The sequence below is a fragment of the Perca flavescens genome, chromosome 12, assembly GCF_004354835.1.
Source record: "Perca flavescens isolate YP-PL-M2 chromosome 12, PFLA_1.0, whole genome shotgun sequence".
Taxonomy (NCBI): domain Eukaryota; kingdom Metazoa; phylum Chordata; class Actinopteri; order Perciformes; family Percidae; genus Perca; species Perca flavescens.
In genome coordinates, this window is record NC_041342.1 from 35,761,474 (window position 1) to 35,776,473 (window position 15,000).

The 15,000-nt window shown below is 46.0% G+C and overlaps 2 protein-coding genes across 2 annotated transcripts in view; one reads left to right on the forward strand and one right to left on the reverse strand.

Annotated features, from left to right (window-relative positions):
• Positions 1-2,111, reverse strand: part of LOC114566067 (AFG3-like protein 2) — a 41,492-nt gene extending 39,381 nt beyond the window's left edge. Inside the window, 1 exon segment of the mRNA XM_075447445.1 lies at positions 1,902-2,111. Within this exon segment, the coding sequence (XP_075303560.1) occupies positions 1,902-1,985 (84 nt within the window). The 5' untranslated portion in view covers positions 1,986-2,111.
• Positions 2,112-3,217: 1,106 nt separating this feature from the next.
• The window catches only part of fastk (Fas-activated serine/threonine kinase), a 27,812-nt gene continuing 16,029 nt past the window's right edge, over positions 3,218-15,000 (forward strand). Inside the window, exons 1-5 of the mRNA XM_028594403.1 lie at positions 3,218-3,332; positions 5,970-6,806; positions 7,634-7,994; positions 9,610-9,797; positions 14,666-14,814. Of these exons, the coding sequence (XP_028450204.1) occupies positions 3,218-3,332; positions 5,970-6,806; positions 7,634-7,994; positions 9,610-9,797; positions 14,666-14,814 (1,650 nt within the window). The remainder of the gene's footprint in view (positions 3,333-5,969; positions 6,807-7,633; positions 7,995-9,609; positions 9,798-14,665; positions 14,815-15,000) is intronic.

Below are 15,000 nucleotides of genomic sequence, written 5' to 3' on the forward strand. Positions count from 1 at the left end.
TGTCTGTCTGTCTCTCCCTACCTCTGCCTGTCTGTCTGTCTCTCCCTACCTCTGCCTGTCTGTCTGTCTCTCCCTACCTCTGCCTGTCTGTCTGTCTCTCCCTACCTCTGCCTGTCTGTCTGTCTCTCCCTACCTCTGTCTGTCTGTCTGTCTCTCCCTACCTCTGTCTGTCTGTCTGTCTCTCCCTACCTCTGTCTGTCTGTCTGTCTGTCTCTCCCTACCTCTGTCTGTCTGTCTGTCTCTCCCTACCTCTGCCTGTCTGTCTGTCTCTCCCTACCTCTGCCTGTCTGTCTGTCTCTCCCTACCTCTGTCTGTCTGTGTGTCTCTCCCTACCTCTGCCTGTCTGTCTGTCTCTCCCCCTACCTCTGCCTGTCTGTCTGTCTCTCCCTACCTCTGTCTGTCTGTCTGTCTCTCCCTACCTCTGCCTGTCTGTCTGTCTCTCCCTACCTCTGCCTGTCTGTCTGTCTCTCCCTACCTCTGCCTGTCTGTCTGTCTCTCCCTACCTCTGCCTGTCTGTCTGTCTCTCCCTACCTCTGTCTGTCTGTCTGTCTCTCCCTACCTCTGTCTGTCTGTCTGTCTCTCCCTACCTCTGTCTGTCTGTCTGTCTCTCCCCCTACCTCTGCCTTTCTGTCTGTCTCTCCCTACCTCTGTCCGGCCTGTCTGTCTCTCCCTACCTCTGCCTGTCTGTCTGTCTCTCCCTACCTCTGCCTGTCTGTCTGTCTCTCCCTACCTCTGCCTGTCTATCTGTCTCTCCCTACCTCTGTCTGTCTGTCTGTCTCTCCCTACCTCTGCCTGTCTGTCTGTCTCTCCCTACCTCTGCCTGTCTGTCTCTCCCTACCTCTGCCTGTCTGTCTGTCTCTCCCTACCTCTGCCTGTCTGTCTGTCTCTCCCTACCTCTGTCTGTCTGTCTGTCTCTCCCTACCTCTGCCTGCCTGTCTGTCTGTCTCTCCCTACCTCTGCCTGTCTGTCTGTCTCTCCCTACCTCTGCCTGTCTGTCTGTCTCTCCCTACCTCTGCCTGTCTGTCTGTCTCTCCCTACCTCTGCCTGTCTATCTGTCTCTCCCTACCTCTGTCTGTCTGTCTGTCTCTCCCTACCTCTGCCTGTCTGTCTGTCTCTCCCTACCTCTGCCTGTCTGTCTGTCTCTCCCTACCTCTGCCTGTCTGTCTGTCTCTCCCTACCTCTGCCTGTCTGTCTGTCTCTCTGTCTAGTAAGTTAATATTAATTAACATTAGTAATCTAGCTTAACTTCTAATATTCTGCAGAATTAGTACTTTTACTTTTGGTACTTTAAGTATATTTAGATGATAATACTCTTACTGAAGTAGCAAAGTGAGTAGACTATTTCAAGCCGTGTACTTTTATTACTGACGTTACGTTATTATTATGATTATTACTATTATTATTATAATTATTATGATTATTACTATTATTATTATAATTATTATGATTATTACTATTATTATTATTATAATTACTATGATTATTACTATTATTATTATTATTATAATTACTATGATTATTACTATTATTATTATTATTATGGTTATTTTTATTATTATTATTACTATTATTATAACTATTATGATTATTACTACTATTATTATTATTATTATAATAATTATTATGATGATTATTGGGACTTCTGGTCCTGTGTGAGTGTAACCCGGAGTGACCTCCAGTCCTCGGACCGACAGCTTTCTGACAGTAACTCCAGAGGTTACCGGACCTGTCCTAACAGCCCTGTTAGAGCCATGGACCCCCCAGGTACCCCTGACCCCCACTGATGAAACTACCCCGAGCCCTGTCGTTAAGCCCCCTGTGGGGCAGGATGGGCCGGTTTGCGTCTGCGCTTGTTTTGGCCCCTGTTAGCATGTTAGCATGTTAGCATGTGATCCACCTACCAGCCTGGCCGGAGCGTTGGAGGGCAGCAGCCGCCGGAAAGTGTTCCTACAGCCGGAGGACAGCCGCAGGTAGCGGTGCGCCATCCTGTCACCCCCCGGCAGAAACACAGCAGCACCAGCGGGCTCTAAACTAGACTCTAATGCAACATCTCAGCTCCGTAATCACAGCGCTCCGCCATCTTTACGCAACTAGACTTCTTCTCCTTTTCATTTACGGCAGTCTAGACGCCTTTACGGCACTTTGCTGCTGCCCACAGGGCAACAATATATTACATTTAGTTTAATAATATAATAATACAATAATTTAATAATATAATAATAAAATAATAACATAATATAATAATATAATAATAAAATAATATAATAACATAATAATATATTATTATAATAATATAATAATAAAATAATAAGATAATAAAATAATATAATAACATAATAATAAAATAATATAATAATATAATACAATAACATTTATATTCCTATGTCTCCTATTGGAGGTTTGTGACTCATTTTTAAGATTAAAAAGCACAAATGTTCACATTTAGTTTAATTTTCCGAAATTTATTTCGTTAAAAAAAAAAAATCAGAAACTTTAATTTAGGTTTCAAAATCGGTGGTTTGAACACCTGATCAGTTTTAACATGTTCTTCTGATGATGCAATAATATCCCTTGACGTTATATATATATATATTAATGTTCAATATGTTTGTTAGATATGTTTACACCATCACCCAAAGCAAATTACATGTAAGTGTTTCTTAATAAATCCTAAATCTACTTTTCTGTCTCTGAATCTACTGTTTTTAGTCCATACATTTTCTGTCTCTAAATCTACTTTTTTAGTCTCTAAATCTACTTTTTTAGTCTTTGAATTCCAATTTCCTGTCTCTAAATCTACTTGTTTTGTCTCTAAATCTACTTTTCTGTCTCTAAATCTACTTTTTTAGTCTTAGAATCCACTTTTCTGTCTCTAAATCTACTTTTTTAGTCTTTGAATCCAATTTTCTGTCTCTAAATCTACATTTTTAGTCTTTGAATCCAATTTTCTGTCTCTAAATCTACTTTTCTGTCTCTAAATCTGCTTGTTTAGTCATTTAATCCACTTCTCTGTCTCTAAATGCACTCTTTCAGTCTTTATACGCTAATATAGTATTAATATACAGTCATATAGTATTAATACATTAAATTAAGCTACAGTAATACAGGTTAATGTTAATGAGATGGAGAGATTGATACAGTAATAAATCAGTGATATACTGAACGGCCGACAGATGGAGCTGTCGGACCGCCCTCTGCTACAGGTGCATGCCGGGTAATGCAGAATGGCGTCTGCGGGTTGTGTGGAGGAATGAAGCGGCTGACCGCTGCCTGTTTCCCCGGTGAACCCGTGCTGTCAGCGGCCTTAGTGTTTCAGCAGAGCGGAGCTGCCGGTGTTACTGAGCTATGAGGTAACCGCACAGTTCACCCGGTTATAACCGGGTTATAACGGGATAGTTACTCGGTTAATAAGCAGGTTATACGACTGAGAGAAGGACACACTGACGCCAACATGCTAACAGATCAGCTAACTGTAGCTAAGCGTACAGTCACGGCTATGAGTCACGGCTAGCGGGTTTAGCGTGTAGCCTCCGTTAGCTTGTTTTAGTTGAGTTTATCTCTGGAGCTTCTGTTGTGGTTCAATCCCCGGACATGCTACAGGCAGCCGGCCGGCTAACTGCTAACAGACGGTATCTGCTAACAGACAGTATCTGCTAACTGACAGTATCTGCTAACTGACAGTAACTGCTAACTGACAGTATCTGCTAACTGACAGTATCTGCTAACTGACAGTAACTGCTAACTGACAGTATCTGCTAACTGACAGTATCTGCTAACTGACGGTAACTGCTAACTGACGGTAACTGCTAACAGACGGTATCTGCTAACTGACGGTAACTGCTAACTGACAGTAACTGCTAACTGACAGTATCTGCTAACTGACAGTATCTGCTAACTGACAGTATCTGCTAACTGACAGTAACTGCTAACAGACGGTATCTGCTAACTGACAGTATCTGCTAACTGACAGTATCTGCTAACTGACAGTATCTGCTAACTGACAGTAACTGCTAACTGACAGTATCTGCTAACTGACAGTATCTGCTAACAGACGGTATCTGCTAACTGACAGTAACTGCTAACAGACGGTATCTGCTAACAGACGGTATCTGCTAACTGACAGTATCTGCTAACTGACAGTATCTGCTAACTGACAGTAACTGCTAACAGACGGTATCTGCTAACAGACGGTATCTGCTAACTGACAGTATCTGCTAACTGACAGTAACTGCTAACTGACAGTATCTGCTAACTGACAGTATCTGCTAACTGACAGTATCTGCTAACTGACAGTATCTGCTAACTGACAGTAACTGCTAACTGACAGTATCTGCTAACTGACAGTATCTGCTAACTGACAGTATCTGCTAACTGACGGTAACTGCTAACTGACAGTATCTGCTAACAGACAGTATCTGCTAACAGACAGTATCTGCTAACTGACAGTATCTGCTAACTGACAGTAACTGCTAACAGACGGTATCTGCTAACTGACGGTATCTGCTAACTGACAGTAACTGCTAACAGACGGTATCTGCTAACTGACAGTAACTGCTAACAGACGGTATCTGCTAACTGACGGTATCTGCTAACTGACGGTAACTGCTAACTGACAGTATCTGCTAACAGACAGTATCTGCTAACTGACAGTATCTGCTAACAGACAGTATCTGCTAACTGACAGTATCTGCTAACTGACGGTATCTGCTAACTGACAGTAACTGCTAACAGACGGTAACTGCTAACTGACGGTATCTGCTAACAGACAGTATCTGCTAACTGACAGTATCTGCTAACAGACAGTATCTGCTAACAGACAGTAACTGCTAACAGACAGTATCTGCTAACTGACAGTATCTGCTAACTGACGGTATCTGCTAACTGACGGTATCTGCTAACTGACGGTATCTGCTAACTGACGGTAACTGCTAACTGACAGTATCTGCTAACAGACAGTATCTGCTAACAGACAGTATCTGCTAACAGACAGTAACTGCTAACAGACAGTAACTGCTAACAGACAGTATCTGCTAACAGACAGTATCTGCTAACTGACAGTATCTGCTAACTGACAGTATCTGCTAACAGACGGTATCTGCTAACAGACAGTATCTGCTAACAGACAGTATCTGCTAACAGACGGTATCTGCTAACAGACGGTATCTGCTAACTGACAGTATCTGCTAACTGACAGTATCTGCTAACTGACGGTATCTGCTAACTGACGGTATCTGCTAGCGGAGAGCCGGCGGAGATGCAGTCAGTTAGCAGTTAGCAATTAGCAGTCCGGCTAACAGTCGCATGTCAGCTGGAGAGACGGCCAGGTGTCTTATCATCAAACTCCACCAGACTCCATGTAAATAATCAGGACTTTTATCATCGTAAAACACACTTCATTCAAAGTGGACAGAAACTAAATAAAACTATCAAAAGCCGTCTTGGTTCATCTTTCCACTGTTCCAACAATCACCACTCTGGTTTGGTTGAAATAAACCCTTAATTCACCCATTTACATGTGGAGATATGCTGGCTCTATGCACGCTAAAAGTCCTGATTATTTACATGGAGTCTGGTGGAGATATGCTAGCTCTATACACGCTAAAAGTCCTGATTATTTACATGGAGTCTGGTGGAAATATGCTGGCTCTATACACGCTAAAAGTCCTGATTATTTACATGGAGTCTGGTGGAAATATGCTGGCTCTATACACGCTAAAAGTCCTGATTATTTACATGGAGTCTGGTGGAAATATGCTGGCTCTATACACGCTAAAAGTCCTGATTATTTACATGGAGTCTGGTGTAGTTTGGTGATGGTGATTTCGGGGCTGTTTCATGTTAAACTAAAAGGATCTTACTCTTTAACTAAAAGGTCTATCTCCGTAGATGGATAAATCAGATTTTGGGAGCGGTTGTTGGAGGAACCGTTCCTTTTAACACCACCTTCTTCTTCTCCTCCTCCTGTGTAGGAGTAGTGTGCTGTTGCCCCCAGGCAGCCTGGCTGTTGGACTATGCTGTGTTCGTCCTCTGGGTGGCGCCTCCTGAGCCGAGCTCGCCGCTTCCCCAGCCCAGCCGCCGCTCAGCCAGTCGCCATGTACACCACCCGCCTCTACGGCCCCGCGGGGGCAGGAGGGGGAGCAGGAGGTGGGGTAGGGGGGGTCAAACAGAGCCGACGAGCAGGGCTGGCCGTGCTAGAAGCGCCCCATCACCTCCCCCATCACCCACACCCAGCACAGCCTCCCCCGAGCTTCCCGCTGTACCAGGGGCGCCCCGACGCTCACAGAGGGCCGCACTTCCACTACCACCCCCACCCCACCCTCAGCCCCACCCTCAGCCCGCCCACCTGGCCCCTCCCCCACTGCCCCCTCACTACCAGCACCACGCACACTACCACTCGTACGGAGGAGGAGGGGCTCAGGCCGCCGCCGGCAGCAGGAAGAAGACGTGGAACTTCATCCACGAGAAGATGAGCTACGACACGTTCTTCACCATGAAGCGCCTCATCGAGCGCTCGCGGCGGCCCGACGAGGTCCTGCGCTGGGTCACGCAGAACCCCGCCAAGATCTCCCACAACCACTACCCGGTGGCCCTGCAGAAGATCGGACAGCTGCTGCAGGCCACGCTGGCGCCGGCGCCGCCCGGCGGCGGGGGCGACCCGGACCCGGGGGCGGCGGCGGAGGGAGGGGACGGACGGCAGATCCTGGAGCATCAGGACTTCCACACGCTCTGCAACGCCATCGTCAACGACTGCGCCAAGTTTGACAACTTCAGCATCGTCAACTGTCTGTACGCCGTGGCGGCGCTCGGTGAGTCCGGCGTTACCGGAGGACTAGAACCCCAGACTGATGTTATTTAATGTTTTATTTTATTTATTTTTTTGGGTGGTTTTGCATCCAACTGGTTTGATTTGGTTCAGATAAACACTGGTGCATTTGCCCATTTGGTATAATTTGTTTAGGCTGCATCCTGTCATAGTAGATGATGATTTTAGCATTCATTTTTTTTTTTAATTCATTCATAACATGCATGAATGAATAAAAAAAAAAAGGAACAGGAAGAAGAAAATCTTGTGGTACTATTACTACTATTAGGCGCCTACTAGAGCTGGGCAAGGCAGCTTTATCTGTAGAGCACATTTCAGCAACAAGGCAATTCAAAGTGCTTTACATAAAACATTAAAAAACAGAACAATTTCAAAGCATTAAAAGACAAAAAAAATTAAATGTAAAGAGCAATTAGAAAACAATTAAACATTTAAAAGACAAGAATAAAATGTACAGTGCAGTACAAGAATTTTAAAGAAAGAGCAGTTAAAAATAGGTTATTTAAATAAAAAGCAACATAAAAAGAAAGTGTGTGTGTTCGTTCATCAGCTGTGTGCTAGTGCCTGTTGTTGTGTTTCCGGTCTAGCTAGATCCGGTGTGGTAGTTGTAGTTTTTCTAACGTTACTAGTTGTTGCAACAGCATGTGAAAAAACTACAAAGTTTGCATGGCCAAAAAGAACGTTAATCTCACGATAAAAACATTGACGGCGTTAAAATGGGGTTTGCGTTAACGCCGTTAATAACACGTTTAACTGACAGCACTAGTTTTCACATCGTAAGCAGAAATGTTGCCGTTACCCCCCCCCCAGGTCTCCCCAGTGACTCGGCTGTGGTGCAGGTGCTGGAGGCGGAGTCCCAGTCCAGACTGAACCAGTTCAACCAGAAGGATGTTTCCATGGTGTTCAGCTCCAGCATGAAGCTGCACCCGGGCAGCCAGCACGCGCTGACCGAGGCCTGCCTGGCCGGCCTGGAGAAGAACCTGGAGAGAGAGCGCCACCCGCAGACGCTCTTCCTGCTGCTGTCCTACTACAGACTCAAGCTGCGCTCGCTGCAGACGCACCAAGCCGCTACCGGCACCGCTACCGGCACCGCTACAGCCGGTACAGCCGGTACAGCCGGTACCGACAACAGCAGCACGCCTCCAAACCCAGAGCAACTGTTCGCCAACAGGTCAGAGCCTTCTGTTCACCTCACACCAGGGCTGCAACTATAACCATTATTAAAGTGCCCATATTATGAAAAAATAATAAACATCCCTCCCTGGTGCTCTGAGTGAGATCTGGTTTCTGAATGTGTCCTGCCTTCAGTCTCCTGGTGAGCTGGTCACAATCTGCACGGCTTTCTACGGCACTAGCCGAAACGAGCTGGCTAACCGCAACCATTAGCATGCTAGCGGCTAACGCTAGCATGCTAGCTCGTTCTCAATAGCATAGCACTGCTACAACACACACTAGTTTGCGCTAATCTCCAAAAGAACTACTTCCATGTGCTCCCTGGTTTAGAAGAAGTCTCTCAGCTGATCCTGCCTTGGAACTGACTGAAGTTGGAGAAACAGCCTTTCTTTTACTGTCTATGGAGCTAGCTGACATCTGATCTACATCTGAGCTACTGAGCATGTGCCAGTGCAATCAAAGACAGTACAGAAGAAGAAAAGAGGTCTCACTCTGTAGCTAAAACAGAGACCTCAACACAGGGTGAAAAGAGGAGCTGTAACAATGTGCAGTACAACAAAAATATGGTGTTTTTAGAAAATGAAACCATGTAAACTTATTCTGGTACAACTTCTAAATTTTCACATTTGGTTGATTTAATTTTGAGCTTTGAAGCTTTAATTCACACATTAATGTTCTCAGATATAACCAGGGTTCATATGTTTTGAAAAAACCTGGAAAAGTTATGGAATTTGAAAAATGCTAATTCCAGGCCTGGAAATGTTTTGGAAACATAGAAGTTTCGGAAAAGTCACATAATCACAGCATAATAATATGTGATTAATAAATGTATTTTCAGGTGGTCTTAACGTCAGCGTTGTATTCAGGGAGAGATATGATGAATCAATCTATGAACCACAGACATTATCATTCATTTATAGTTAAACCTCTGAGGGGAAACGTTAACACTGATTAGTATTCTTATTGGAGAATGTCGACTGACATTTTCAGGAACACAGTCATGGAAATTTGCCAAAAAAAGTCATAAAAAGTATTGGTTAAAATGCATATGAACCCTGTATAATGATAATAGTCACTATTCTTTAAAAGGTTACAAAGGGCTTTTCATATATATATATATATATATATATATATATATATATATATATATATATATATACATACATACATACATACATACATACATACATACATACATACATACAGGCCAAAAGTTTGGACACCTTCTCATTCTCTGCAAACCCTTGGTGTTCTCTCAATGAGCTTCATGAGGTAGTCACCTGAAATGGTTTTACCTTCACAGGTGTGCTTTGTCAGGGTTCATTAGTGGAATTATTTCCCTTATTAATAAAAAAGCAAAGGGTGGCTACTTTGAAGAATCTAAAATATAAGACATGTTTTCAGTTATTTCACACTTTTTTGTTAAGTACATAATTCCATATGTGTTCATTCATAGTTTTGATGCCTTCAGTGAGAATCTGCAATGTAAATAGTCATGAAAATAAAAAGGAAACACATTGAATGAGAAGGTGTGTCCAAACTTTTGGCCTGTACTGTAGTTCTCTTATGATCTGAGTTTTTTTAAGCCTTGTGTGTTCTCCGTGTGTCTTCAGGAAGATCTTGCGTCTGGTGAAACACACTCTGGCGAGCGTCAGCGGCGTGCGTGACCAGGAGATGGCGCTGCTGGACGAGATGTTGGCGGCGTGTGTTCGGGAGGCGAGCAACAAGAGTCTGGAGTTGATCTTCAGCTCTCACCTGTTCTACCAGAACAGGCAGGAGAGGTTCATCAGCAGCCTGGCAGGTTAGGGTTTAACATATCCATGGTCCTATTCACAGGCAGACAGGTAGGTAGGCAGGCAGACAGACAGGTAGGCAGGCAGACAGACAGACAGACAGACAGACAGACAGGAGAGGTTCATCAGCAGCCTGGCAGGTTAGGGTTTAACATATCCATGGTCCTATTCACAGGCAGACAGGTAGGCAGGCAGACAGACAGGTAGGCAGACAGACAGACAGACAGGAGAGGTTCATCAGCAGCCTGGCAGGTTAGGGTTTAACATATCCATGGTCCTATTCACAGGCAGACAGGTAGGCAGGCAGACAGACAGGTAGGCAGGCAGGCAGACAGGAGAGGTTCATCAACAGCCTGGCAGGTTAGCTTCACACAACAGGTTTCAAATATCCATTTTCCTATTCAAGACAGACAGACATACAGAGAGACAGACAGGCACAGAGAGACAGACAGACAAACGCACGCAGACAGAGAACCTTTGTAGTTTGCGTCTCTATGTAGTCGTGTTGCGTCTCTTTGTAGTCGTGTTGCGTCTCTTTGTAGTCGTGTTGCGTCTCTTTGTAGTCGTGTTGCGTCTCTTTGTAGTCGTGTTGCGTCTCTATGTAGTCGTGTTGCGTCTCTTTGTAGTCGTGTTGCGTCTCTTTGTAGTCGTGTTGCGTCTCCGTGTAGTCGTGTTGCGTCTCTTTGTAGTCGTGTTGCGTCTCTTTGTAGTCGTGTTGCGTCTCCGTGTAGTCGTGTTGCGTCTCTTTGTAGTCGTGTTGCGTCTCTTTGTAGTCGTGTTGCGTCTCTTTGTAGTAGTCGTGTTGCGTCTCTATGTGAATCGTGTTGCGTCTCCGTGTAGTCGTGTTGCGTCTCTTTGTAGTCGTGTTGCGTCTCTATGTAGTCGTGTTGCGTCTCTTTGTAGTCGTGTTGCGTCTCTTTGTAGTAAATGTTTGCGTCTCTTTGTGAGTAAATGTTGCGTCTCCGTGTAGTCGTGTTGCGTCTCCGTGTAGTCGTGTTGCGTCTCTTTGTAGTCGTGTTGCGTCTCCGTGTAGTCGTGTTGCGTCTCCGTGTAGTCGTGTTGCGTCTCCGTGTTGGTTGTGCGTCTTAGGTGTGTAGTAGTGTTGCGTCTCTGTGTAGTCGTGTTGCGTCTCCTTGTAGTCTGTTGCGTCTCCGTGTGATGTGTTGCGTCTCCGTGTTTGTGGTGTTGCGTCTCCGTGTGTAGTAGTGTTGCGTCTCCGTGTAGTCGTGTTGCGTCTCCGTGCTCCGTGTAGTGTTGCGTCTCTTTGTAGTGGGTATTTGCGTCTCCGTGTAGTCGTGTTTTGCGTCTCCGTGCTTAGTGGTGTTGCGTCTCTTTGTAGTCGTCATTTGCGTCTCTTTGTAGTATTTGCGTCTCCGTGTAATTATGTTGCGTCTCTTTGTAGTCGTGTTGCGTCTCCGTTGTAGTCGTGTTGCGTCTCCGTGTGAGTGGAATATTCGTCTCTTTGTAGTAAGTGTTGCGTCTCCGTGTAGTCGTGTTGCGTCTCCGTGTAGTCGTGTTGCGTCTCCGTGTAGTGGTGTTGGGTAGCCCAGTGGGTATTTAGTCTCCATTGTGTAGTCGTGTTGCGTCTCCGTGTAGTCGTGTTGCGTCTCCGTGTAGTCGTGTTGCGTCTCATTGTAGTCGTGTTGCGTCTCCGTGTAGTGGGTGTTGCGTCTCCGTGTAGTCGTGTTGCGTCTCTGTGTGTGAGTCGTGTTGCGTCTCCGTGTAAGTCGTGTTGCGTCTCCGTGTAGTAAGTGTTGCGTCTCCGTGTAGTAGTGTTGCGTCTCTTTGTAGTGATGTTGCGTCTCTGTGTAGTCGTGTTGCGTCTCTTTTGTAGTAAGTGTTGCGTCTCTTTGTAGTCGTGTTGCGTCTCTTTGTAGTAGTCGTGTTGCGTCTCCGTGTAGTAGTGTTGCGTCTCCGTGTAGTGTGTTGCGTCTCTTTGTAGTCGTGTTGCGTCTCTATGTAGCCGTGTTGTCTCTTTGTAGTCGTGTTGCGTCTCTGTGTAGTAAGTGTTGCGTCTCCGTGTAGTCGTGTTGCGTCTCTTTGTAGTAAGTGTTGCGTCTCTTTGTAGTAGTGTTGCGTCTCTGTGTAGTATGTTGCGTCTCTGTGTAGTCGTGTTGCGTCTCTTTGTAGTAGTGTTGCGTCTCCGTGTAGTAAATATTGCGTCTCCGTGTAGTCGTGTTGCGTCTCCGTGTAGTAGGTGTTGCGTCTCCGTGTGAGTATGTTGCGTCTCTTTGTAGTAAATGTTGCGTCTCCGTGTAGTCGTGTTGCGTCTCCGTGTAGTCGTGTTGCGTCTCCGTGTAGTCGTGTTGCGTCTCCGTGTAGTCGTGTTGCGTCTCCGTGTAGTCGTGTTGCGTCTCTTTGTAGTCGTGTTGCGTCTCTTTGTAGTCGTGTTGCGTCTCCGTGTAGTCGTGTTGCGTCTCCGTGTAGTCGTGTTGCGTCTCCGTGTAGTCGTGTTGCGTCTCCGTGTAGTAAATGTTGCGTCTCCGTGTAGTCGTATTGCGTCTCTTTGTAGTAGTATTGCGTCTCTTTGTAGTAAATGTTGCGTCTCTTTGTAGTAGTGTTGCGTCTCTTTGTAGTCGTGTTGCGTCTCCGTGTGTGAGTAGTGTTGCGTCTCCGTGTAGTCGTGTTTTAGTCTCCGTGTAGTCGTGTTGCGTCTCTTTGTAGTCGTGTTGCGTCTCTTTGTAGTAGTGTTTGCGTCTCCGTGTAGTAAATGTTGCGTCTCCGTGTAGTCGTGTTGCGTCTCCGTGTAGTCGTGTTGCGTCTCCGTGTGCGTCGTCTCCGTTAGTAGTGGTGGTGCGTCTCCGTGTGAGTAAGTGTTGCGTCTCCGTGTGAGTAGTGTTGCGTCTCTTTTAGTGATCGTGTTGCGTCTCTTTGTGAGTAGGTGTTGCGTCTCTTTGTAGTCGTGTTGCGTCTCCGTGTAGTCGTGTTGCGTCTCCGTGTGTAGTAGTGTTGCGTCTCTTTGTAGTAGTATTGCGTCTCTTTGTAGTCGTGTTGCGTCTCCGTGCGTAGTGGGTATTTGCGTCTCCCGTGTAGTCGTGTTGCGTCTCTTACGTGAGTCGTGTTCGTCTCTTTGTAGTCGTATTGCGTCTCTGTGTAGTAGGTATTTGCGTCTCTGTGTAGTCGTGTTGCGTCTCTTTGTAGTCGTGTTGCGTCTCCGTGTAGTCGTGTTGCGTCTCCGTGTGATGCGTGTTGCGTCTCTTTGTGAGTAAAATGTTGCGTCTCCGTGTAGTAGTGTTGCGTCTTTGTAGTCGTGTTGCGTCTCTTTGTTTGAGTCGTGTTGCGTCTCCGTGTAGTATTGTTTGCGTCTCTTTGTGAGTAAGTGTTGCGTCTCCGTGTAGTAGGTGTTGCGTCTCCGTGTGAGTAAATGTTGCGTCTCCGTGTAGTGAATGTTGCGTCTCTTTGTAGTAAATGTTGCGTCTCTTTGTAGTAATGTTGCGTCTCCGTGTAGTGGGTGTTGCGTCTCTTTGTAGTAAATGTTGCGTCTCTGTGTAGTAAGTTGTTGCTCCTCCGTGTAGTAGTATTCGTCTCTTTGTAGTAGTATTGCGTCTCTGTGTAGTCGTGTTGCGTCTCTTTGTATAGTAAGTATTGCGTCTCCGTGTAGTCGTGTTGCGCGTCTCCGTGTAGTAAGTGTTGCGTCTCTTTGTAGTCGTGTTGCGTCTCCGTGTAGTCGTGTTGCGTCTCCGTGTAGTGCGTGTTGCGTCTCCGTGTGAGTGATTTTGCGTCTCCGTGTAGTAAATGTTGCGTCTCTTTGTAGTAGGTGTTGCGTCTCCGTGCCGTAGTCGTGTTGCGTCTCCGTGTAGTAAATATTTGCGTCTCCGTGTAGTAAATATTGCGTCTCTTTGTAGTATTTGTTGCGTCTCCGTGTGAGTACCGTGTTGCGTCTCTTTGTAGTAGTATTGCGTCTCTTTGTAGTCGTGTTGCGTCTCTTTGTAGTAAATATTTACGTCCGTGTAGTAAGTGTTGCGTCTCCGTGTAGTCGTGTTGCGTCTCCGTGTAGTATTTGCGTCTCCGTGTAGTCGTGTTGCGTCTCCGTGTGAGTAAGTATTGCGTCTCTTTGTAGTTGTTGCGTCTCCGTGTATTGCGTCTCCGTGTGATGAGTGTTGCGTCTCCGTGTATGTTCTGTTGCGTCTCCGTTAACCCAGTCGTGTTGCGTCTCTTTTTGTAGTCGTGTTGCGTCTCTTTGTGATCGTGTTGCATCTCCGTGTATGATGTTTTGCGTCTCCGTGTAGTCGTGTTGCGTCTCTTTGTGTAAATGTTTAGTCTCTGTGTAGTCGTGTTTGCTCCTCCGTGTAGTCGTGCGCGTCTCTGTGTAGTCGTCGTGTTGCGTCTCTTTGTAGTCGTGTTGCATCTCCGTGTAGTCGTGTTGCGTCTCCGTGTAGTCGTGTTGCGTCTCTTTGTAGTCGTGTTGCGTCTCTTTGTAGTCGTGTTGCATCTCCGTGTAGTCGTGTTGCTTCTCTGTGTAGTCGTGTTGCGTCTCTTTGTAGTCGTGTTGCGTCTCCGTGTAGTCGTGTTGCGTCTCCGTGTAGTCGTGTTGCGTCTCCGTGTAGTCGTGTTGCGTCTCCGTGTAGTCGTGTTGCGTCTCTTTTTGGTCCTTTGTGTCTCTTTTGTTGTAGTTTTTGCGTCTCTTTTTCTCATAACGTTGGACCTTTATTATCTCCATATCTGTGTCTGAAACATAGGAAAAGTTAGAGCAGATGATACATACGTAACTCTCACAAAGCTTAAAGACAAAACATGTCACACTACAATCATCAGATCTGAGTAAAGTCCCATTCATTCATCGGTTGCTGCAACTAAACCTGATAATGGCGGGAACACCCTGTCCCGTGTTTCTGCTGTTCAACATGAACCCAACTCTGTGTTTGCTCTCTGACAGAGGAGCTGCCGAAGAAGGTGGACAGCATCACTCCGTACACGATGGCTCTGATCGCCAAGTACATCGCTCGCCATCGGCTGAGAGAGACTCGCCTGCTGGACACCGTAGCAGACTTCCTGGTGAAGAAGGCCGAGTACCTGGACAGCAAGGTGAGGGCCTGGCCTGGTCTGGTCTGGCCTGGCCTGGTCTCTATAGAAAGAGACAGAACTGTTTGCTTTTACATTTACATTACTGTAGGTCGTCTGTTCAATCCCCGGACCGACAGGATAACATGGTAAGTGAGGAAAGTGACAGAACAGCGCTTGTCCCTTGTTGCCACCACTGAGGTGCCCTTG